The sequence below is a fragment of the Saccoglossus kowalevskii genome, chromosome 11 (assembly GCF_978046115.1).
Source record: "Saccoglossus kowalevskii chromosome 11, keSacKowa6.1, whole genome shotgun sequence".
Classification (NCBI taxonomy): Eukaryota; Metazoa; Hemichordata; class Enteropneusta; family Harrimaniidae; genus Saccoglossus; species Saccoglossus kowalevskii.
This window is the reverse complement of record NC_140651.1, coordinates 9,493,586-9,519,298: the sequence shown is the minus strand read 5'-3', so window position 1 is coordinate 9,519,298 and position 25,713 is coordinate 9,493,586. Positions and strand designations below refer to the sequence as shown.

Below are 25,713 nucleotides of genomic sequence, written 5' to 3'. Positions count from 1 at the left end.
TTGTGTCCTTGGCTATTTCTGGAACAGATTTTGCATTCCTAAATATTAATTCAGTCTAATAAAAAGGTATCTTTTCAGAAATAGCCTATATTTTTGCCATAGAGGGCGTACTTTTATTGAGTTGCCAAAGAGGCATAATTTTATTGACTTGCCATAGAGGGCATAATTTTATTGAGTTGCCAAAGAGGCATAATTCTATTGACTTGCCAAAGAGGGCATAATTTTATTGAGTAGCCATAGAGGGCATACTTTTATTGAGTTGCCATAGAGAGCATAATTTTATTGAGTTGCCAAAGAGGCATAATTTTATTGACTTGCCAAAGAAGGCATAATTTTATTGACTTGCCAAAGAGGCATAATTTTATTGGGTTGCCAAAGAGGCATAATTTTATTGAGTTGCCATAGAGGGCATAATTTTATTGAGTTGCCATAGAGGGCATAATTTTATTGAGTAGCCATAGAGGGCATAATTTTATTGAGTTGCCAAAGAGGCATAATTTTATTGAGTTGCTATAGGGGGCATAATTTTATTGACTTGCCAAAGAGGCATAATTTTATTAACTTGCCATAGAGGGCATAATTTTATTGAGTTGCCATAGAGGGCATAATTTTATTGAGTTGCCAATAAGGCATAATTTTATTGACTTGCCAGGGAGGCATAATTTTATTGAGTTGCCATAGAGGGCATAATTTTATTGAGATGCCAAAAAGGCATAATTTTATTGACTTGCCAAAGAGGCATAATTTTATCGACTTGCCATAGAGAACATAATTTTATTGACTTGCCATAGAGGGCATAATTTTATTGACTTGCCATAGTAGCCATACTTTTATTGATTTGCCATAGTAGCCATACTTTTATTGACTTGCCATAGAGGGAATCATTTTTATGAGTTGCCAAAAAAGCATAATTTTATTGAGTTGTCAAAGAGGCATAATTTTATTGACTTGCCATAGAGGGCATACTTTTATTGAGTTGCCATAGTAGCCATACTTTTATTGAGTTGCCATAGTAGCCATGCTTTCATTGAGTTGCCATAGAGGGCATAATTTTATTGAGATGCCATAGAGGGCATACTTTTATAGAGTTGCCATAGTAGCCATGCTTTAAATGAGTTGCCATAGAGGGCATACTTTTATTGAGTAGCCATAGAGAGCATACTTTTTACCTTGCCCGTACCATCAAAGATGGAAGGGAAAGGTATATTAAGGAAAAAATTTTGTCCGGCGTTGTTGTTGTTACCTTGCCCATACCATCAAAGATGGAAGGGAAAGGTATATTAAGGGAAAAATTTTGTCCGGCGTTGTCGTCGTCGTCGTCGTCGTTGTTGTTGTCGTCGTCGTCGTCGTTAATAATTGTTATTGTGTGCATGATAACTTTACTAATACTATTCCAAACTTCATCAAGCTTGGTCACCTTGTTCATCAGTATAAAGTCTTCCCTGAGTTTGAACAACAGTAGTCCTGTATGAAAATATCATGCAAAAATTGAGAAAAACTGATAAAATATTTTGACTGTTTCTACTTGACTGATCACTGGTGATACACATCAAAGGTCACTGATCTCAGTGGAAATATGCATTGTTGTTTGTGTTCAATGAAGCAAATGATTTATCTTGTAATAATATCCTTGGTAAAGTATCTCAAAATCCTCTACTGGGTTTCAAAACCAACTCATGGAGAGATTGCACAGTCTGATACACATTTGCAAACCTACCAATAAAATCTTTACAGAAAACAAGATGTCAGAAAATCAATATAAGCACTGCTATGAACTGGGTGCCAAACTTTGATCAAGATCTGAAGCTAATAGAAAATCTGTTTAGTTCAAAGTTATCAAATCAAAAACAATACATAAAAAAATACATAAAAAGCAAAACATTTCATCCACATTTTAAAAAGAAAATTGTTCTAAAATATATGTATTCTGTATTTGACAAACAGTTCATTCGACAAATGAAAACTCGCAGGAATATGTTTCAGCTATTAGAACAGAATGATAGAGTTTTTATAATACTGGTTTAAAAACGCACTTCAAAGATTGCAGTGTTAGAAGATGTAGATTCTCAGGAGGCAACAGTACTGTTGACTTCTCCCTCCACTGGACACCAACTAACTATTTAAGTTGATTTGCATACAAAGCAGAGCTTGCAACATGATAGCTATTCATAAAGGGTGTTTTTTTTTTTACTTTTCATATAATACAGTAGTCACACAATGAGGCAGTTCATATTTGTCTCAGTGAATCATTAATTTTTGACAGACACCTGTACAAAATACTTGGACAAAAGCCAGCTAAGATTTTCTGTTATCTTGCATGTTTTATGAATCTATTCACGTCTAAATGCAGCATTTTTTTTCAATGAGGCATTTGTTTTTATACTAAAATATCTGAATTACTTTGAATAAAGCTGAAAATTATGTCCCTTAAAATAATTAAACAAATACGGCACAAATGTTTTTGTAAGATATTTACATCTTTAAAGGACATTCGGTAGACTGATTCCCCACTGTTAGTTCAACCCCAAAACTTGTTTGTATTCAAAATTAATTATGACAATGTATATTTATATTGAAACAAACTATGTTAAAGGGAATTATATTATATAACAAAGGGAAAGGTCACCAGAGTTCAACTATGTTTGTTGTTGTTGTCGTTGTCGTCGTCGTTAATAATTGTTATTGTGTGCATAATAACTTTACTAATTCTATTCCAAACTTTATCAAACTTGGTCACCTTATTCATCATTATAAAGTCTTCCCTGAGTTTGAACAACAGATGTCCTGTATGAAAATATCATGCAAAAATTGAGAAAATCTGATAAAATATTTTGACTGTTTCTACTTGACTGATCACTTGTGATACACATCAAAGGTCACTGATCTCAGTGGAAATATGCATTGTTGTATGTGTTCAATGAAGCAAATGATTTATCTTGTAATAATATCCTTGGTAATGTATCTCAGAATCCCATACTGGGTTTCAAAACCAACTCATGGAGAGATTGCACAGTCTCATACACATTTGCAAACCTACCAATAAAATCTTGACAGAAAACAAGATGTCAGAAAATCAATATAAGCACTCCTATGAACTGGGTGCCTAACTTTGATCAAGATCTGAAGCTAATAGAAAATCTGTTTAGTTCAAAGTTATCAAATCAAAAACAATACATAACAAGTAACCTGTAGAATACTGTGTGGGTAATATTTTTTATATTGATTTTTGTTGCATTTGCAGCAAATAGTTACCAAACAATGAGAAATCTATAGGATTGAATATACCCCACAGCTGGCTTCACATGCATTGTTCACAGTTCATATGGTGCTTACACCAGGATTTAATTACAGCACCTAGGCGGTATGTGGTTACAGCTTAATGTTCGAGTAATCGCAAGAAATTGACATGACAATAGAAATTCATTAAAGACTGCCACTCCCATGCAATTAACAGCGAGTGAAATTCCTGGGATTGAAACATATATTTTGAAGTCACTGATGTAGGCAACGAATAACTGCAAGTTGACATAAAGACGAGGTAGTTTATTTAATCAGTGGTCAACTAGAGGCTGAAATTATAATTAATTTGTTTATTTCAATTTCTCCTGACGTCAAATAGAATACACTGGTGAAACACGGTAGTAACTGTGGGTGAAAGGATGTTTTGGGGTGTAGTTTACATTGTATATGGAGTGGTAGGGTCGGGTGTAATGTGTTCATTTCCAACTATTATGAAGTCACGTAGAATTTCACTTAATTTATTTTTGCTGACATGTTTTCAAGCATTACATGTGAATCTAATTTTCACTGCGCTGTGTCTCAATATAGTATGCGGGAAATGGCATATTCACTGGAATTTATTTCAGGGGGAAAAATGTTTTCAGTGATAATGAAGTATTATGACAGATACCCTCCCCGTGGCTTTCATTGCGTATGGAAGTTATTTTCACGAGTGATGCGGTGTATCCTGCTGCCGTACTTTCACGAGCAAAGCCACGGGGAGGGTGTGGGGTTCTGTTATTATACACATGTCCCATATTTGATTATTTCATATTAAAAAAAGAACGTGCAACAAACCGGGATAGAAATTTAGATCGGGGAACCCAATTGCCCATTAATATGCTCCAAGACAGTGCTGCGACCTAGCAACGCTTGTCGGTGTAGAACGCGTGTCGCTGTACGTGTGAAAATAAAATAATCAGACGTCCGAATAAATAACTCGTGGATGTTTAAGCGCGGTGGTCGTAGCAATGTATTTTACACGCGTTGTATACGTCGCTGTGAGTCCCATATCGAACAGGACGCGACACGACGACTGTCGCCCTTTAGTTGGGACCACGACAGAACCAGAACTTAAACTGGGCGACTACGATACACGGTTGATGCTGAAGTTAAAAGTTCCTCCACAGATCTGTACATTAGCAAACATGCCGTGCAACTGCGGTACTCCACTGACGGAATGACTTTCGTTGAAATCGGTCGTCGCTGACTCGTGAGCTGCACACTACAACCTCGTTTGTGATGTTGCTTGCTTGTCGTGGATAGACTGAGTCTTGGTTACTGGTTAAATTTTGCTAATTTGGCATTGGTAATCTTTATTTGGAACTGAGTAACGCCGCAACGTCGCCAGCAGAAACCTCATGGTATATCGATGTTGATGGTTGTGGCTCCATATTAATCGGAGATTTTACTGCGGGTCCAGGCAGCGGGTGGATCTTCCGAGAGCCCTTCAAGATTTATAAAACTCAGATTCCAGGTGGTCAACAAACATTAAGTTCTCCCAATCCTAGTATTCTATGTGATGTACATCTAACATGCCAAAAATGCTGGTGAACGATTTGAACCTGACAAAAATACTTGAAATAGATACCAGGAAGGGGAGGGGGGTAAAAGAAAAGTTATATAACATTTTATTATTCAATACGTACGTGTGAAAATAAAATAATCAGACGTCCGAATAAATAACTCGTGGATGTTTAAGCGCGGTGGTCGTAGCAATGTATTTTACACGCGTTGTATACGTCGCTGTGAGTCCCATATCGAACAGGACGCGACACGACGACTGTCGCCCTTTAGTTGGGACCACGACAGAACCAGAATTTAAACTGGGCGACTACGATACACGGTTGATGTTGAAGTTAAAAGTTCCTCCACAGATCTGTACATTGGCAAACATGCCGTGCAACTGCGGTACTCCACTGACGGAATGACTTTCGTTGAAATCGGTCGTCGCTGACTCGTGAGCTGCACACTACAACCTCGTTTGTGATGTTGCTTGCTTGTCGTGGATAGACTGAGTCTTGGTTACTGGTTAAATTTTGCTAATTTGGCGTTGGTAATCTTTATTTGGAACTGAGTAACGCCGCAACGTCGCCAGCAGAAACCTCATGGTATATCGATGTTGATGGTTGTGGCTCCATATTAATCGGAGATTTTACTGCGGGTCCAGGCAGCGGGTGGATCTTCCGAGAGCCCTTCAAGATTTATAAAACTCAGATTCCAGGTGGTCAACAAACATTAAGTTCTCCCAATCCTAGTATTTTATGTGATGTACATCTAACATGCCAAAAATGCTGGTGAACGATTTGAACCTGACAAAAATACTTGAAATAGATACCAGGAAGGGGAGGGGAGTAAAAGAAAAGTTATATAACATTTTATTATTCAATAATTTATTAAAATACACAAGTTTGTCCAACTCCCTGTGATACAACACCTCAGACATAGCTCATTGTACTCGGCTGGAGTGTGGGCAAAAAGTTACTATTTGAATTTTTGATATCTTTTTTCATTAATGAGAAAGTTGACCCCGAAGTTAGAGTAACTGTTCAGCAGGAATGGCATTTTAACTCTTCTGTGATAATTGGAAAAACAATCCTGACCCACCGCTACCATGGCAACAGCCAAAGTCTTGTAATAGCAGTGCCCAACTGATCATGCCTTTTATTTTGGCTACGTTGCGCACTGGTAAGAGATCACCGGCGCCGACATTGTTACCACTGTCAACGGAATCCCAACGCAGCTTTGAACTTTGAATAAAATGTAAATGCTGCTTCCAATCTAGAAAATACTATCGCAAAACGATTGGAAATTATACATTTAACGGCTGAATACGTCCTAACAATAAAATAAAGTGACTTCTAATGACTGCCATGTTATTTTGCAAACCTCGTATAAGGTGCCCGGTTTTAGTTATAAACAGACGTTAGCTTCACGTTCATGTCCCTTCCATGATAACAGCCGAAAACATATTGCTTGTTTTTTACCGGTTTTCATTGGCAACCGAAGTATTTTTATTTTGTAAACAAATTTTCGTCTGCTATTTTTATTCAGTTCAAATCGTTCAGCAACATTTTTGGCATATTAGGTGTACATCACATGGAATACTACGATTGAGAGAACTTGATGTATGTTGACTGATTTTTATCATAGTACGAAGTACCAGGAAGTTACTCAGTTCCAAATAAAGATTACCAACGTCAAATGAGCAACATTTGACTGGTAATCAAGATTCATGTAATCCATGGCTAACAAGCAACATCACAAGCGAAGTTGTAGCATGCATTAAGTCATCCCGTCAGTGGAGTACCGCAAAAACACGGCATGTTTGCCATCAGCATTGTATTCAAACGAATCACGTGGTGTGCCGTTCTCGTTCAAACCCGGGATTCGATCAATAGGGGAGTCCCATTAAAAAAACACATTGCAAATCATGCAAGTTCAACATTTTCAAACCAATATACTAAAACAGAAATGCTCAGAGATGTAAATGAAGAATAGATATTACTTTTCACTATACACATCTCTGTTGATACTATCCCTCACATATTCTACTCCCAATTACTCCTGCGTAAAATGGACTAGCCTCTTCATGTTGACATTCAGACTAAAATCACGTGACAGGCTGTTAAAATTGGCTGTTGCATACTCTTTCGCCGGTCTGGAAAATGTGTTTAATTAGCTCACATTCAAGCAACAATGCAGATTTCCCAGTGGGAGTGAGACTATTCGACTCTGCCACTAAAAAATAGGGGTGTTTTCAGCAAAAAACGAATAACCCTGGAATACACACAATATACTGAATTTCGGAACAAATCGTGCATTGCTTACAGCAGCAGAATACCACAGAAATATCAGACGAAACATGAAAACACTATATATTGTATTTCAGCCTGAACCCTCTATATTGCAATTCAAGGAATTAACCCCATATGTGCATCCATTTCCCACTTTGGTATCACCCACCCCTGAAAACAAACTCTTAATACCACGCTGAAGCGTTTGGTAATAAAAAATACACTAAAAGCAAAACATTTCATCCACATTTTAAAAAGAAAATTACTCTAAAATATGTGTATTCTGTATTTGACAAACAGTTCATTCGAAAAATGAAAACTCACAGGAATATGTTTCAGCTATTAGAACAGAATGATAGAGTTTTTATAATACTAGTCTAAAAACGCACTTCAAAGATTGCAGTGTTTGAAGATGTAGATTCTCAGGAGGCAACAGTACTGATGACTTCTCCCTCCACTGGACACCAACTAACTATTTAAGTTGATTTGCATACAAAGCAGAGCTTGCAACATGATAGCTATTCATAAAGGTTTTTTTTTTTTTACTTTTCATATAATACAGTAGTCACACAATGAGGCAGTTCATATTTGTCTCAGTGAATCATTAATTTTTGACAGACACCTGTACAAAATACTTGGACTAAAGCCAGCTAAAATTTTCTGTTATCTTGCATGTTTTATGAATCTATTCACATCTAAATGCAGCACTTTTTTTGCAATGAGACATTTGTTTTTATACTAAAATATCTGAATTACTTTGAATAAAGCTGGAAATTATGTCCCTTAAAATAATTAAACAAATAAGACACCGATGTTTTTGTAAGATATTTACATCTTTTAAGGACATTCGGTAGACTGATTCCCCACTGTTGGTTCAACCCCAAAACTTGTTTGTATTCAAAATTAATTATGACAATGCATATTTATATTGAAACAAACTATGATAAAGGGAATTATATTATATAACAAAGGGCAAGGTCACCAGAGTTCAACTATGTTTTGAGTTGCCATAGTCGCCATACTTTCAATGAGTTGCCATTGTCGTCATAACTTTATTGACTTGCCACAGAGTGCATACTTTTATTGACTTGCCAAATAATGCATAATTTTATTGAGTTTGCATAATGTTCATAACTTTATTTAGCTGCCATACAGGATATAGAGTTAAAATAAAAATAAAAAGTGTTGGTGCATTATAATTTTGTCAAAACATAGACGTAAACATGAATTTGAAGTGGGCCTAATTTTTGAAAGAAGTGAAACGTTGATAATTTGTTAAAATTGAAAATTGCGTACGCTTACAAAAAAACGATCTTTGTACAATTTACCTTGCCCATGTCTACGAATTTACTTTTTTTATATTGTATTTAAATTATATTATTACGAAAATAGAAACAATTTATTACAGCTTACGAAAATACCACTTGCCGACCCGAAACATATCCGAATAAAAACAACTGCTTCTGTCTGTAGAGGGCGAACTGCTTTCCCACAATTCCATGCCAGCTAGAAGCTATACAGAAACCATTTTGGAAGTTGCTTTGTGGAGATATTCTACTACAATAATCGAAAATGCCGCGAATTAATATTAAAGGCGGTGTGTGGAGAAACACTGAGGTAAGTGTGGATCGCAATTTATTATGTAAACATAATATTTATATCTGAACTAACTGTGTCCCAAATCTTGGACAGGGAACACAATTACAAATGTGTCAACAAGCAGTCTCCGTGAACTGAAAAGCATGAACGTCAGCAAGACGTTTCCCCCGCGATGGAAAGATAATTTTACAAACTAATCAGTTACGCAATAAGCGTGTATAGTTCATGTATGTCGAGTTGTAAGGGATTATATAATAACGTGGTACCACAATGAGCCCATATGAGAACTTTCCGGGCCTCCTATAAATTGTACGTTTCGTGCACATGTGTTGGCCAGGGTCGTTCACCTTTTCGTAAACACTTAATGGGTTTCCTTAAATACAACATCCCTTTGCACTACTACTATCTAGTATGTCACACTAGTACTAACACTAGTTATAGCGCAACCGAATCATGATACTGCTTTGCATACAATAATTACGATTATTTTTGCCTTTCCATAACATACTTTGTGATCATATAATGTATACACTATTCATATCATGAAGTAGCCCCATCCATGGTTTCATTTGGAAGCATTAATCTGGTCAATTGATACATTCACTCTCCCAACGACAGTCATGGTTCAGCGTGTGCAAATTTACTGAAATCATTCTTTGCTCTCATAGTGGTGTAATAGACCCCTCCCCAATTTTTCCTTGATCATCTTGGACTGGTACAAGAATGTAATTGGAAATGTTTTTGCCCAGCATATTTGGGACAATGCAGCTTTGTATGCTCCTATATTTTAGAAAGGTTTCAATAATGAATAATTAGGAAAATTAATTCCATTCAATGAGTTCATGAGATTAAGACTATAAAGAGCAAACAAAATTATTTGTGTTTGTCAAATCTACTTTAATCAAAACCAAAGTTATCAGTGAATTAGTAAGAAAGTTTGCTAACTTGCTTTCCCAATGCTTCTGCGACTTGCTGTATAGTTACCAAAATCAACCCTCGATGTAAAAATGCTCATACATCAGGATCCTACCTATCAATAGGTACATAGGGGTATAGCAGATTTGAATGGTACATGTATATAACAGTGTCAGATGTTGCACTTTCTGACCCTTACCTACCCCATACTTATCGTGCTAAATTCTCCCCAGTACTGCATACCGGTAATCCTAATTGTTGTTCTCAGTATCTTATGTAAATAAAACTGCTTTCCCAAGGTGAGACTGTGCATCCATATTTTACATCATTACTGAATATGTCGGTCAATATCACACGTTTTGAATGACAATAAAATAGAGATATTAAAAACTCTGCAACCTAAGCTGTGGGCCACCTTGGCATTTACAGGATCACCATGGTGGATCCAACTGTAAATATGTTCACAAATGATAATCAAGCCAAGTTGGCCATCTCTTATTATGTGAAAATCAAACATAGCAGTGTAATATTTATATAGAATTTTGCCTATGCTTACATATGAAGTTTTATTTGATGTTTGTTTGCAGGATGAGATCTTGAAAGCGGCTGTTATGAAATATGGCAAAAATCAGTGGTCACGTATTGCATCACTTTTACACAGAAAATCAGCCAAACAATGTAAAGCTAGATGGTAAATACTGTAAAATGACTAATTTTCACTGGGTTTAAATTTCACTGATTTACTATTTCAGGCATATTCAGTGGGTTTTAAATTCACGGTTTTATCATTTAGATAATGTGTTCTATGCTAAATTTTACATATTCACTGTGTTTTAATTTAGCGCATTTTTCCAGTCAGCGAAATAAGCTAAATTAAAACCCAGTCAATAATTGCCCCCTTTACAGTACTCCCTTTTCAGTCTCAATTAAAGCTTAAAAACCACCATCCAGACTTTATACATCGGTATTCATTTCTTCTTTCATTTCGCCTTTGAGGGGAGTTTCTAGTATTAAAAATAATTTATTGAAATCCACATATCCGCATTTTGGATGTACAAGTAGATAAAAGTGCAATATAGTTTGAGCAAATATTAAGAAAACAATGGATGTATGAACGCATGTACTGTTGAGTTTATTTATGGTTAATCACATTACAGTGTATATTACTATGCAAAGAATGTTGTGCAAATTAGGCATCACATGAACTATTCTGCGTGTTCCATTATAACATTATTATCCGCATTTTGGATGTACATTACTATGCAAAGAATGTTATGCAAATTAGGCATCACTTGAACTAAATCATTACGTTCAATTACCCACCATATAGACTCCGGTCAGTCAAAATAACTATTTTGAACGGTAGGCATTACTCTGTGGTTCAGCCAATGACAGAGAGAAATCTAGCTCAGGGGAAGTCCAATGATGTCATAGACTATCTTCCACATCAGTAATATGTAACCGAGGCGAAGAGGTCAGCGCCATCTTGCCTTATCTTCACTCCCTGTTTTCTCCGCATCGCATGTTTCATTATAACAAAAACAACATATTTTAACAAATTTACATTAGCATGATGGTTGTGGCCCTATTAATCTTTATCATTGCAATGGCTTGCTTAATCTACAATCCCCGTGTTGTTTCCCTAGGTATGAATGGTTGGATCCAAGCATCAAGAAAACCGAATGGAGTCGAGAAGAAGACGAAAAGTTATTACATCTTGCTAAATTGATGCCAACACAATGGAGAACAATTGCACCAATCGTAGGAAGAACGGCCGCTCAGTGTTTAGAGAGATATGAACAGCTGTTGTAAGTGTTCAACCTTTTTACTCTCAAAGACAAATCCAAGAAAGAATCGCAGATTTATATCAGATTATGTAGCTTCTATTTGGTAGTGGTACTTTGTTTAGTAGCAATCGAGTGTGAGTTGCCCAGCTCTTCTTGTAAATGTTGCAACTCAGTTTGGATGTATTTCATAGAGTTCTTGCTATCTGCCCACGGACAAATAGCCATGGACTATGTGAAGCCATAATGCTAAACACACTACCCTGAGCTGCTAAGCCTCAGTGCAGAGAAAATTGTCTTTAGTTTGATACAGCCATGCCTTTGATATATCTAATTGGTAAATTGTAATAATTTCAATCTTTCAATTCCCAACTGTAACCTAGAATGTTTTCCTCATAACTTATAAAATCTCACTCATATGCACATTACTATTCTACACCAATGCCAGGTGTTGTTGTATTGAGTCTTAGTATTACTATTTCCTTTTTTTTGATGATAATAGGGATCAAGCCCAGCAGAAAGAAGGAGATGCCGAGATGGATGATCCACGCAAGTTAAAACCTGGAGAAATAGACCCAAATCCAGAAACCAAACCAGCTAGGCCTGATCCTATTGACATGGATGAAGATGGTAAGTTTAAATTTCAAAGCCTTAATATAGGTCCTCCTCTTTTAAATAATCTATAATCGTCCATACTCACTTATTGTACAAATCCTAACTGTCTGAAAAATATTTTGATATAGTGAAACTTCAAATATCTGAATTGTGGTCTGTGCAAAATTTGTTTAGATGAGGGGTCCCATAATTGACCAAATTGCTAATCAGAACTTGAAAAGTGTTTAATTTTTTGGTTCCAAAAACAGCAACCTCTCGTTTAATTTGACTCTGATGCACCCTATACATTCGTGTATTCTTGTAAATGTACATGTAGTTCTGTCATATTAATGTTATCTTTTCTGTAGAATTGGAAATGCTGTCAGAGGCCAGAGCACGTTTAGCTAACACACAGGGAAAAAAAGCCAAAAGAAAAGCCAGAGAAAAACAACTTGAAGAAGCTCGAAGATTGGCTGCATTGCAGAAAAGACGAGAACTGAGAGCGGCTGGTATTGAGATCCACAAACATAGAAAAAAGAAACGTGGTGTTGATTATAATGCTGAGATTCCATTTGAAAAGAAACCTGCACCTGGATTCTATGATGTTTCAGATGAAACCGTTTCTGAATTAGATCCTAATTTCAAGAGATTAAGACAACAAGATATGGATGGCCTTAGACGAGACGAAATTGAAGAGGTAAAAAGATGTTTTGATAACTGCTCCTTTGAACATGTCATCAGACAGGCAAATGAATATAAACTAGAACTGTTCCTGTAGCCGGCAAAGCTATACAATACAACAAAGAAAACAAAACTGATACTGTGGAATACTTTATTTTCGCTGTAATTAATTTTTGCTGAAAAGGCTTTTTAGGCGTTTTGTATGGAATTTATTGTCACTGATTTTTGATGAGTTTAATGTGAAATATAGGAAAAAAGTATATTCGCTGGATTTTTTTTTTTTCACGGAATCATCCCTTCAGCGAAAATAGCGAAAATAAAGTATTCTACAGTAACTTAGATTATGGAAGTTTTGTTAGTGATATGAAGTGTAAAGTCTAATTATGATAATTTACCGATAGTAAATCTAAACTAAGTGTTGCCTGACTATTAGTCTTACTATATGCTCATTAGACAACAGTCAAAGAAACATCTAAAATATTAAGTATGTGAATTTTCAAAGACTGTCTCCGTCACTTGTGGCCATTTGGTCTTGGTGTACTGTTAAAGGGTCTTGCTCGCACTGAAGCAACCTAACTGTGTGTCTTCATTGATTAGCGACGGGTGATGCTGTCTGTATTGGCTTTAAGAATCGATGGATGTTGTGTTTGAAGTTCAAATATCACACACATAAATACATGTTGGACTTTTGAGCTATGGTTTTCGACAGGATAGGATTGTTTTTGAAACTCAAGAATCGCACCTACCAATTGCTGTTATTATTTACCTAAGTGTGTTCACTGTGTGGTTAGTGTATTTGAAGTACATACGTCATATTCTGCTTATGTCTATTTACAGAGGGAAAGAAAGAAAGATAAACAAAAACTGAAAAGGAAGAAAGAAAATGATTTGCCTTCAGCTATTGCACAGACCAATAAGTAAGTATCATAGATTGTTCAAGAATGGTTTTCATTGTTTACGTTGCATATCTATATTTATTTTTGTGCACAGGTTTGAAACTAGTGATGATCAAAATTCCAATATTATTCGTAATATGGCTGCCACTGTGTTAATTCGATATGAGAACTTAGTGTCATGATTCGCTATGAAGAAGACTAGTTGGCACTCTACACTCAGATTACATGTTTGTGATTGATACTTCAGATTTCAAGAGCCTGTGAAAAAACGAAGCAAACTTGTGTTGCCATCTCCACAGATATCAGAACAAGAGCTAGAAGAGGTAAACTAATGCGTATATATTTTTCTTGATTAGTAGTACTGCAAAATAAGTTTTTATGAAAGTTGGTAAAGTGTTTAGCAGTACTGTGCCTGGTAGCAATGGTTCATTGTTGTTACCATATTTGCTTGATTAGTAAGCACATGTGCTTAGGCAAATGATGGAGGTGTGTTTATGTCAGGTCTAATTAAGTTGTATTTTAATGACCCAACATACTAAATATTTTATTTTAGCTGGAATTAATTTCCGCTGAAAAGATTTTTGGGTATTTTATATGGTATTTATTTTCACTGATTTCTGACCAGTTGAATGTAAATATAGAAAAAAATGTATATTTGCTGAATTTTTTTTCCTGAATCATTTCTTCAGTGGAAATTAATTCCAAGCGAAAATAAAGTATTTTACAGTATGCCATTTTGGGTTTAGAGATACGCAGATAAAGTGAATGGTTTTGAAATTTTCATATTAGTGTTCCCATAAATTTGTCATTGGTACGTTTATACCAAACCAAAGTTTATTTTTCTATTTTAGGTTGTTAAATTGGGTCATGCCAGTGAGAATGCTAGACTGACAGCCGAGGAAGGAGGCTCTATGAATGGCCCATCACAGGCTTTGTTATCAGATTATTCAGTCACACCCCAGATCACAAGTTTAAGAACACCAAAAGTACCAGCATCTCAAGATACAGTATTACAGGTATGTGTTCACATAATTTGTGTTTATTTGAGCAATATAACGCTATTTGTCTAAAAAATTATTGAGCGTTTAATTTAGAAATGCTCATTGATGAGTGGTATAAATTCACTGATTGGTTTATTTGAATTTGTGTTGCCGGGATTATTTTTGTTAAGTGTTTATTTTCAAACAAATTCTTTGATAAGTGTTCAATTTAAGAACATTTAAATAATAAGAGTAAGATAAATAAATAGTAAGATGTGTAAATTTTTTGTGTACTTTTGATGATTTTTTTTTTCTTCAAGAAGTAAGAAAGATTTAGCAACATACATTCCATTAATAATTTTTATTTCTGTGATAAGTGTTGAAGATCAAATAAATGTTTAAACACGTTGCTTGCTGAAAACTAGACTGTCGACAGTTCTCGGACCTAATAAAGAGTCACTTTCAAACGGCGTAGGCATTTTATCAAAATGGCGAAGTCATTTCAAGCGAGGGTCGTAAGGCCTGAGAGACTGTTATAACATGTAACGCCCTCGTATGGCATTACATGGAGATTGCCCGGTGACTTCCTGCTGAGACTTGTCATTTCTGCTACTGTTTTCCATCATACAGACCAAACTACAGTGAAGTTTTTATGGTCAAGTTTCTACTTCCTGTTTATTGGTGACAAGTCTCAGTAGGAACGTCACAGGGCAATTTCCACGTAATGCTGCACAAGGGCGTTACATGTTATAAGCAGTCTCTCGAGCCTTACATCCCTCGCTTGAAATACCTTCGTCATTTCGTTAAAATGCCTACGTCGTTTGAAAGTGACTCATTATTAGGCCTGAGAACTGTCAACAGTCTAGCTGAAGACCTCTGTAGATAACAGATGTGAATGCATATAACAACATAAACAAGCACTGTGTCTATTGATTAGTCCCTGGTTTTTAATTTCGCTATGCTCCCTGGAAAGGGAAATATCCTAAATGTAATGTAACCTGACAGTAGAAAATATTGTTTTACTTAAAAATCTGAATTTAAGTCCAGTGGATTTGAGCAAAATAGTGAACACAGTAACAAATAATGCGTATACAGTAGTTATAACAATTTTCGTAAATGTCTGAAGCACTAGAAAAACTCAAACATTAATAAACCATTTTATATAAACATTTTTACATATAGTGTAACTGATGATTGACTAAATGCTTAATTTTTTGATCAACAGGAAGCACAGAATATTATGGCGTTACAGAATGTGGACACTCCATTGAAAGGTGGACTGAACACACCGCTTCATGAAAGTGATTTTGACGGAATTACACCAAAAAGACAAGCTACTGCAACACCAAACACTGCTTTTACAACACCATTTAGAACACCTTCACATGGAGAAGGTAAGTTAACAGGTGTTAACAACATTATTCTTAATTTCAGTGAATTGATACAAGTCTCCCTAAAATTGTCAAAATTTTCATCATGGACCCCCGATCTCTCCAACAACAACAAAAACTTATGATCAATTTTAGCACATATTACCATTACTGGCATTAGGAGTGTGAGGAAACTGTACTCCCTAGGCTGACGGAAGTTTGGCACCCCTAAAAATGTACTCCACACTTGGTATCCTTGAAAGTTTTGATAATGTGTGCAATGTTTTATAATTGACAGAGTATACCTGACTACTGTAAAATACTTTATTTTAGCTTGAATTATATTTCACCGAAAGGATTTTTTGGTTGTTTTGTATGGTATTTATTTTCACTTATTTTTGACAAGTTGAATGTAAAATTTGGGAAAAGGGTATATTTACTGGATTTTATTTTTACTGAATCATTCGTTCCAAGCGAAAATAAATTACTTTACATTAGCATTCATACACACTTCTTACAGGCTTCTCAACTTTCAACAAAGATCTTTTCTCAATGGTCAGTAGCTGGCCGTGACGTTAATATAGCATGCAGCTAATTTAAATGTAAATTTTTCAAACAATGGATGACAGTATGTTCCCCTTGTGCTATATCGACCAATAGTTTCCACATTGGTGTGGAAGCGTAACTGTTCCATGCTTCATAATGTTACATACCGGTAGTTCAAAACCAACAACCTGAATCCTGTAGTGAATACTTTATTCCATTGTTTGTTGCATGGGATTTATTTTTTACTGAATCCAGATAAACGAGTTACATACAAAATATGTTTTCATTGAATAGGTATGACACCAAAAGCCATGACACCTAAAGCATTGGTACCTGTGGCTGTCACGCCAGGACAGACACCTGGTAGGACACCAGTCAGGGATAAGCTGAATATCAATCCTGAAGAACAACTTGGTGAAATAGATGACGTTAGATATGCTAAACACCTACAGGTAAAGAAGCATTAATACTTCAATTTGTGATTCAATGAAAGTTCTAGCAGTGGTGAACCTTGCTTGAGTCCTTTAGACAGCGTGGCTTAGTAACTTTTGCATAACTATTTCTTCTCGAGTACTCTAATTATTTATTGGTGAAAAAAACTGCTAACTCTTTCAATCTTTTGAAAACCAATTTTAAATTTTGTTTTTATTTTCACAATTTTTGATTCAGAGTGTCTGTCTATTTGTTTAGAAGTTAGTTAAGAAATGCATGGAAAAATACAAAAAGGTTACAAAAACTTTAGCTGAAGTAGGTATGGCATGTAAAAGGTCAACAATAATCACATGGTCTCATGAACCAATGATAATATGTTGTTGTTTGAATGGATTTTGAGTTTCCCTTTTTTTGAAATTTCAATTTTTAATTGTATTCCTAGAGAGAAATGAAAGAACAGTTAAGAAAAGGTCTGTCATCTTTACCAGCTCCAAGGAATGATTTTGAAATTGTTATACCAGAATCAGAAGATGCTGATAAAACTGAAATTGAAGGCGATAAGAACTTTGTAGAAGATGCATCTGATGTTGATAACAGGAAGGTAGCCCTGAGAACTGCAGAACAAGAACGGGAATGGAAACGTCAATCACAAGTCATACAAAGATTGTTACCAAGACCGTCAGACATCAATATTTCTATCTTGAGACCTTCTAATATTGAGCAGCCGCTTTCTGATCTTCAAAAGGTACGTTTCCTCCAGCTCCATGGATGTGTTAGCGTTTGTACAGGTGACAACTAGAACACTTGGTTGATTTTTTTACTCATTCAGAGGTGTTTCTATGGCCAAAATAAGTCATCCTATAATAATCAAGCATACAATCAATGCATTTTTTGGTTAATGTGCACTTTTATTGGAAATGCACTTCTAATAAAGCAAAAAACAAAATACACACACTATCACTTCTCCCCTGAATGCTGCTGCCATTTTACTCACATGTCTACTTTTATTGCAGGCCGAGGAGTTGATAAAACGTGAAATGATAACGATGCTTCATCACGATGCTTTAAAACATCCTTCAATAGACAAAAAAAGCAGTCAAGGTCTTCATCTGCAGTATTTAGAACAACATCCATTTATTGTGGTGGAAGATGAGGACATGAAACAGGTAAATAAGAAAAAGTAAAATATAATCTGATTCAAATTCGTTGTTAAATAATCACAGCCACTTTCAGTTCTGGTCTCTAAGATACATCATCTTTCTATCTCATCAAACGACACTGCAAATCACATTTATTTTAGGTGTTCTCTTACAGGCTTACTAGAAATACATATTAACTGTGAGCTGTTTGTAACATGAGCTCTGATTGGTGGATGATCTTACAAGACTTTATTGCGATATGCAATACTACCCACCACTAGAACCCTCTGTGTACATCCGATTTTAATCATAATGAATAAAAAAATTGCTGTTAAGAATGTAATAAAAAATGGAATCAACAAACACCAAGATAGTAACACAACCAATCGCATTATTTATCAGTCTCCTCTTAGAGTCAATACTTACAAGATTGTACCTGATTGGTTACCCAACCCTAACACCCCAAGAGTTGAACCAATCAGAGAGCAGCTTGTTTGTTGACAGGTTTTTTAACGTATCAAATTCTGCCTTGTGTATATGCTTCAACTAAAGTTTGTTTTTATACTTTGAATACCAAAGTTGACTTTTGTCACCTTTTACAGAATAAATCAACTTTGTTTTCCCCCCATACATATATATAAGCAGTGTTCTCCCCAGGAATTTAAACCACTGTGGCAGCCTAATTTGCATATCATTTGCATATCATTTACATAATAATGGAAATTGACCAAAGCACATTTACGCCCACACAATAAACAACATATATTTTTAAAAACAAAGTGGCAGATATTTATTTGCTTCACACAGTGTTATAAACACTTTTAGTTTGGGCACTTTTGTAATATTAATGAGCTCTGTCACAGGGAAAATATTTTTTTTTGGAGTCAAAATATTACGTTTCACAATTTAGTTTGAATTTAAAAATGAAACATTCTCGAAATGCAAATGCTGCAGACTAAAAAGAAACAAATAAATTGTAAAAGGTTAAATGAAACTCATTTGAAACGTTTGAGCCAGGATTATGTTCACCACTTTCATGATCTTATTTACTACACAATTCTCCTTCAAAAAATCGACCATGTATTTGGCGGATTGTTGGTTATTATTCCGACCATCAGCTTCTAACGTTTACATTTACAGTAAATGAACGAACAAATAACACTTCCAAACGATCAAAGTTACGACGTGACATAACTTACTTCGCGATGTTATACACCGGTTATACCAATAATTCCTCTTACTCGATCATGATGCCATGCAAAAATTAAAGACTTCTTTTTTTTATATGAAAAAACGTAAAATTTGAGCTAGTTTTGTCGGGAGAAATTATTTTTGATCACTCGATCACTTCGGTGAAAAACACAGACCCGCCATGATAGTTATGACGCATTAGTTGACCGGCATGTGTCCTTTGACCCGGTAGGTCAAAAACGCTATTTACCAATCAAAATGCCGCATGGTATTGCTGGTAGAACCCGAACTTTTCCGAATGATCGTGATCATAAAAATTACATTGCGGAAGTAAAGCGATGTTGTAGCACGATGTGTTGGTATGAATTTCAGATGAAAATTGCATGATGGTTTTCGAAAGAGGTGATTAGGAATTTTTAAAAGGTAAAAAAAATAATTGAAAGAAGAGTTTTTACATAATTCACGATGATAACAGTTCAAATGTATTTTACCCAATAACGCAATAAACACGTTTTCTTGAGTAGCGTAAACTGATCGTGAACTCCGATTTGCTCGTGTTATATCGGGTGGAATTGATTTTGAAAGAGTTTTAGCTTTCAAACTAAAGACTGCATCTATCGTCAGAAAGTATTTACTTACAAACAAAGAGGTGCTAATTTTACAAAATTGACTTGTATTGTTCAAAGCCGCTACCACATCACATGACTATGTCTATTGTTTCCAAATTAATATCCTCGAATGGCAGGATGCGTGTCGATCGGTACGTAAGTATAATAACAATATGACAATAGTCGGAAGCGTTTCCGCGGTGGTCGCTAATTTTGAATGTCGGTCAAGCCGACCAGCGTGACGAGATCCCCCAATGAAAAGAAGCACTGTGGCGGTCTTGCTAATCACCGTGGCAGTGTCAGACCGGTGTGGCGGCAAATCAAAGCACTGTGGCGGGACCGCCACGCTGTTTACATCCTGGGGAGAACACTGATAAGTCTGGTCACGGCTACAATGTCCTACTAAAAATAAAACTGACGTAGCCATAACATGCTATTCAGTGCATTAAACATATTAAATGTGAATGTGTGTGCGCAGATGATAATCACAATTTCACCCTCAAATGTTTTACTTCATTGTGATTTGTTGAAAATCTATTGACCCAATAAAGCCCATGAGAAATTATTTCAATGCCACAACAGTTAAAAATATACCAGTGGCTATTTTAGTTTTTGTTTACTCGTTCGTTTGTTTCTACATGAATTATAAATCACAAGAAATCATTTGAAATAAACACTATTTTGGTCAGAAATTAGCAAATTTTAGAGAAAAAAACGTATATATGTGTGTGAAAATATTAAGAGCGGTTGCACATGATAAAAGAACAATCGATGAAATGGGAATTGGAAAGCATCACCAACATTCTGACGAAACATTTACCACAACTGTCGTAAATTTACAACATTTCCCATACTAGTCTCATGACCCCATTATTACACAGAGTGTAACATGTATTGTTTTATTGCATTACAGGCTAGAGAGTTGTTAAAGAAAGAGATGGAAGTTGTCAAGTCTGGTATGGGTCACGGTGACCTGACTGCAGATACGTATAAACAAGTATGGGATGAGTGTAATAGTCAGTGTTTATTTTTACCATCTCAAAATCGTTATACCAGAGCTAACTTGGCTAGTAAAAAAGATAGGATAGAATCAGCTGAGAAAAAACTAGAGGTAAGTTTGATGAAGATAACTCTTTTTTTCACAATGGTTTGTGTAATTTATTTTTAGTGTTTCATATTGAATTACTTAATAAAACATCACAGTCATCATGCAGTATAAGTTAAAATTTTATGAAACAAGGTTTTGCATGCATTGTACATGTTGTATCTGATTCTTATTGAATTTTATGTGGTGTTGTAACTTTGTTGGAAAAATAACATTTCAGGGGATTCGATTTTTGCTGAGTTTACCAGTAGTGAAAAAATAAATTCCAACCTATTAAAGTTCAATTTTATCATGAATACTGTAGAATACTTTATTTTCGCTTGGAATTAATTTTCGCTATTTTCACTGAAGGAATGATTCAGTAAAAATAAAATCCAGCGAATATACTTTTTTTCCTATATTTTACATTCAACTCTTCAAAAATCAGTGAAAATAAAATCCACAAAAACACCCAAAAAGTTTTTTCAGCGAAAATTAATTCCAGCTAAAATAAAGTATTTCACAGTATACATATTGGATAACTTTCATCCGCATCTTGACATCATTTTGTCAGTAAAATACATTCAACAGTAGGTGTGCTTTCTTCTGGAGTAAAGTCAAGAAATATAATCAATAAAAACCCATGTCTTGTATAAGTGCTTCAACTTAACCGTTCTTCTGTGAATTCTGTAAATATGCTCACCAGTTTTGAATTGACCGTAATTATTATTTGTTGTATCTTATGGTGTTTAGATTAACCGAACACACATGACGAGGGAAGCTAAACGAGCTGCCAAGATGGAAAAACGATTGAAGGTTTTACTTGGCGGCTACCAATCACGGGCGCTAGGCCTTACTAAACAACTTCATGATGTATTTGAGAATCTTGAGCAGACCTATGTGGAGATGAAAACATTTGAATCTCTGAAGAAGAATGAAGATGTTGCCATTCCAAAAAGAATAGCAGTAAGTTTCTGTGGCATTAACAGGGAGGGCTAGGGGCATTGAGTTTCCCCTGTCTGTCTGTCTGTGTACTTATACAGTGTTTCTCTCATTTACTGCTTGTTTTGACCTTTATAATGATTTTTTTAGTGTAGCTACTCTTCTGAATAGTTTAAATTTCAAAGTTTAGTGCTAACACAGGGCAAATTAAGGCATTCTGGTCTTCATAAGTGAATGAAATAAAATTATTCTTGTGGCAAGCGAAGCTGTTATTATCATGAATTGAATTGATCAAAGCATGTTTGACAAACGTTTGATAATATGTTGAAACTTTCTTTTTCGTGACCAAAATGGTCACCAATCAAAAATCAATGAAACAACAAAATAGAGACATGCATATGTATCCTATTATATGTTGTCTTTATACAAATTTTAAATAAAAATGGTTCTGGAATGGGTAGGAACAAATTTATGTATATCTTTATGTATGCAAAATCAACTCCTTCAATTGTGACCCTTTTGGTTTTGGGGCTGTGTCATCAATATTTTGTTAAAACAAAACAAATTCCCTACCCAGCAATGTTCCTTTTAGAATGTTCTCCATATTGAGTATTTACGCCGACGTTCGCTAACATACATATTACTAGCAAGCTTATGTAAAAAAAACACTTTGTGTCTGTACATGTAGATATAACAATGTTGATACGGCAAGTGTTCTAATATGGGATTTCTCTCAATTGCAGTCGTTACAAGAAGACATGAAGAGGCAAACTGAGAGAGAAAAAGAACTACAAAAGCAGTTTTCTGAGTTGAGCTATGATAGAGATAGATTACTGGCAACGATACATTGAAATGAACAATCATGAAAACATTGCAGTGGCTGGCATCACGGGTGATAAATGAGTACTAAAAGAATGATATGTTTATAACGCCCATATTGTACCATAGTTGACAAATATTTTTAAAATATTGTATTTAACATGTGGTTTTTTCTTGCACTATATCCGATAGATGACATGTGGGTTTCTGTTTCATGTAGCAAATTTAATCCAATTACTACATACAATCTTTCTTGTTAAAGGTCAATCATGACTGAAATGTTTCTTATAGATATATAAACATGTATATATATATATCTACTACATGGAAACACTGCGGAAATCATATTTGTATGTATACACACACCTATAAGTTGCTGCAGTGATTGGCAAAATATCACATGCACCAGAAACTTGCAAATGGTCTTCACAGAAAGTAAACACTTGACTAGCCCTGTGTGTGAAATTTGTTGAAACATGTCATTAGCATAATTTTTTTTATTCAATCAACAAAGAAAAACGAATACACAACAGAAAATTAGAAAAAAATACAACATATAACAATTAATTGAGTCCATAAACTATTACATAATTCAATATACCTTAAAAAATTACATGTCAAGTGAACCTAACATTGTCCCACTTTTGTCTCAATCTGTTGTGGCCTTCCAGATTAGAAATGGCGATGTCTGTATGGTAGTTACACTTGTATATTGGGATCATTGAACAAAATCGTGGTTTGATTTTTTTAAAGTTTAGTCATTAGCATAATTACAGCACGCGCAAACAAGATTTGTATGGGTTCCAATAGCCTCATTAAATTCCCCCATACAGTTGAAGCAACCAGAAATAAAATATATGAATCAGACAATAACATATTACGTACCTAGACAAAAAGTTCAAAATGAAGTGGTGCCAGGGGAAGTGAGATTGTCACAAAATGTAACAAATCATTTTAATAACGTTAGATCATTTGATAGGGGCAATGGGAAAGTTCTTGCTACATTGCAAGGTCCATAGAGACTTTCCTAGGGTTTTTGCTAACTTTTAGTAAAAAGCTTGTTTGCACCTGCTGTAACCATAGCTACATCTACTGCCTGTTTTTGGTAGTCATTGAATTTTTGTTTTGCGAAGAAATTAGTAAATATATTTTTCCAAAGCACCATGTTGGTAAATTCATTGTCCACAAACAAATTATTTTTTACAAGAAAAGATATGATTGTGCAAAGTAAAGATATGAGATAGTGGCTGAATAAACTGGCCTTGGCTCATGAAGATGGAAAAAAACTCAATTTAATCCGGAATAGACCATTTCTGCATTCCAGATGCAAATGGTTTCCTGCTCCATTATGTCAGCTTTGTTTGCACATGGTAAACTACAGATTGGTTTGAATTTTGTAGTTTTTGAACATTAATCAAAATCATTGTTAAATCAGATGCACATTTATGATATTATGTATGCTGTGATTCTGTTATCATCGATGAAGTTGGATAAATATATGTTAATTCTCTGACATGCTCAGATGTCTTGTATACAGAGGAACCTGCATCCCTAACTTGAAAAGCAGGGATATTTTACCAAGCTAATGAGTTTAGTATCAAAAAATAAAATAACGAGTTTTTTGACTGATTTTCAAATTGGTCATTTTGATAAAATTGCTCTCACAAATCTATGGCTTGGTTTTTGGAAGTTGATGTAAATGCAGACTCATATCGATAAGAACACTCGGCCCAAACATAGAAGTAATTCTCACTGCCTTTCAATATTCTATTCTGAAACGTGCTTCTGTATATAAATGGTTTTGAATAAAATTTAACTGGTAAAAACCTGATTTAGTTTTTTAGTCCCCGTTCGGACGTAGTCCGAAAACGGGGACTTATGGTTTGCCCTGTGTGCGTCCGTGCGTCCGTGCATCCGTGCGTCCGTGATCACCTGTATCTCGAACATGCATGGACCGATTAAGTTCAAACTTCACTCATACATCACACATTATATGGGACATATGCACATGCATTTTTTTCATGATCCGATTAACGATAGCCGAATAGCGGCCATTTTAAGGCCGAAAATGCATCAAAATCGCACATTTTCACCATTCCGGACCCGGATCTCAGTTATGCATGGACAGATTTTGTTTAAATTTGGTACATACATTAAACATAATAGGACCTTGATGCACGTCTTTTTTTTTTTTGGATCGGGTTCGAAATAGCCGACTGGCGGCCATTTTGTTTTAAAGAATTCAGTTCTGGATCCGTATCTGAGACATGCTTGGATTGATCGAGTTCAAACTTCACACACACAAGGTACATCATGTCACAAATATGTATGTGCATTTGTTTCATGATCTCATTAACGATAGCCAAATGGCGGCCGCTTTAAGGTCGAAAATGCATTGAAATCGCACATTTTCACCATTCCGGACCCGGATCTCAGTTATGCATGGACGGATTTCATTCAAATTTGGTACATACATTAAACATAATAGGACCTTGATGCACGTCATTTTTTTTTTCGGATCAAGTTCGAAATGGCCGACTGGCGGCCATTTTGTTTTAAAGAATTCAGTTCTGGATCCGTATCCGAGACATGTCTGGATTGATCAAGTTCAAACTTCACACACACAAGGTACATCATGTCACAAATATGTATGTGCATTTGTTTCATGATCTCATTAACGATAGCCAAATGGCGGCCGCTTTAAGGCCGAAAATGCATTGAAATCGCACATTTTCACCATTCCGGACCCGTATCTCAGTTATGCATGGATGGATTTTGTTCAAATTTGGTACATACATTAAACATAATAGGACCTTGATGCACGTCTTTTTTTTTTCGGATCAAGTTTGAAATGGCCGACTGGCGGCCATTTTGTTAAAGAATTCAGTTCTGGATCCGTATCCGAGACATGTCTGGATTGATCAAGTTCAAACTTCACACACACATGGTACATCATGTCACAAATAGATATGTGCCTTTGTTTCATGATCTGCTTAACAATAGCGAAATGATGGCCATTTTAAGGCCGAAAATGCATCAAAATCACGTATTTTCACA

The 25,713-nt window shown here is 35.4% G+C and overlaps 1 protein-coding gene across 1 annotated transcript; it reads left to right on the top strand.

Moving 5' to 3' along the window:
* The first annotated feature begins 8,577 nt into the window (after positions 1–8,577).
* LOC100372914 (cell division cycle 5-like protein) lies at positions 8,578–24,482 on the top strand. Its single transcript, XM_002733908.4, has 15 exons — positions 8,578–8,693; positions 10,178–10,281; positions 11,237–11,398; positions 11,877–12,004; positions 12,337–12,665; positions 13,487–13,566; positions 13,793–13,868; positions 14,397–14,561; positions 15,751–15,919; positions 16,736–16,893; positions 17,316–17,618; positions 17,887–18,039; positions 20,725–20,922; positions 21,649–21,861; positions 22,581–24,482. Exons 1-15 carry the CDS (start codon positions 8,649–8,651, stop codon positions 22,686–22,688), a joined length of 2,391 nt encoding a protein of 796 aa, XP_002733954.1. The 5' UTR covers positions 8,578–8,648; the 3' UTR covers positions 22,689–24,482.
* Positions 24,483–25,713: the final 1,231 nt, after the last annotated feature.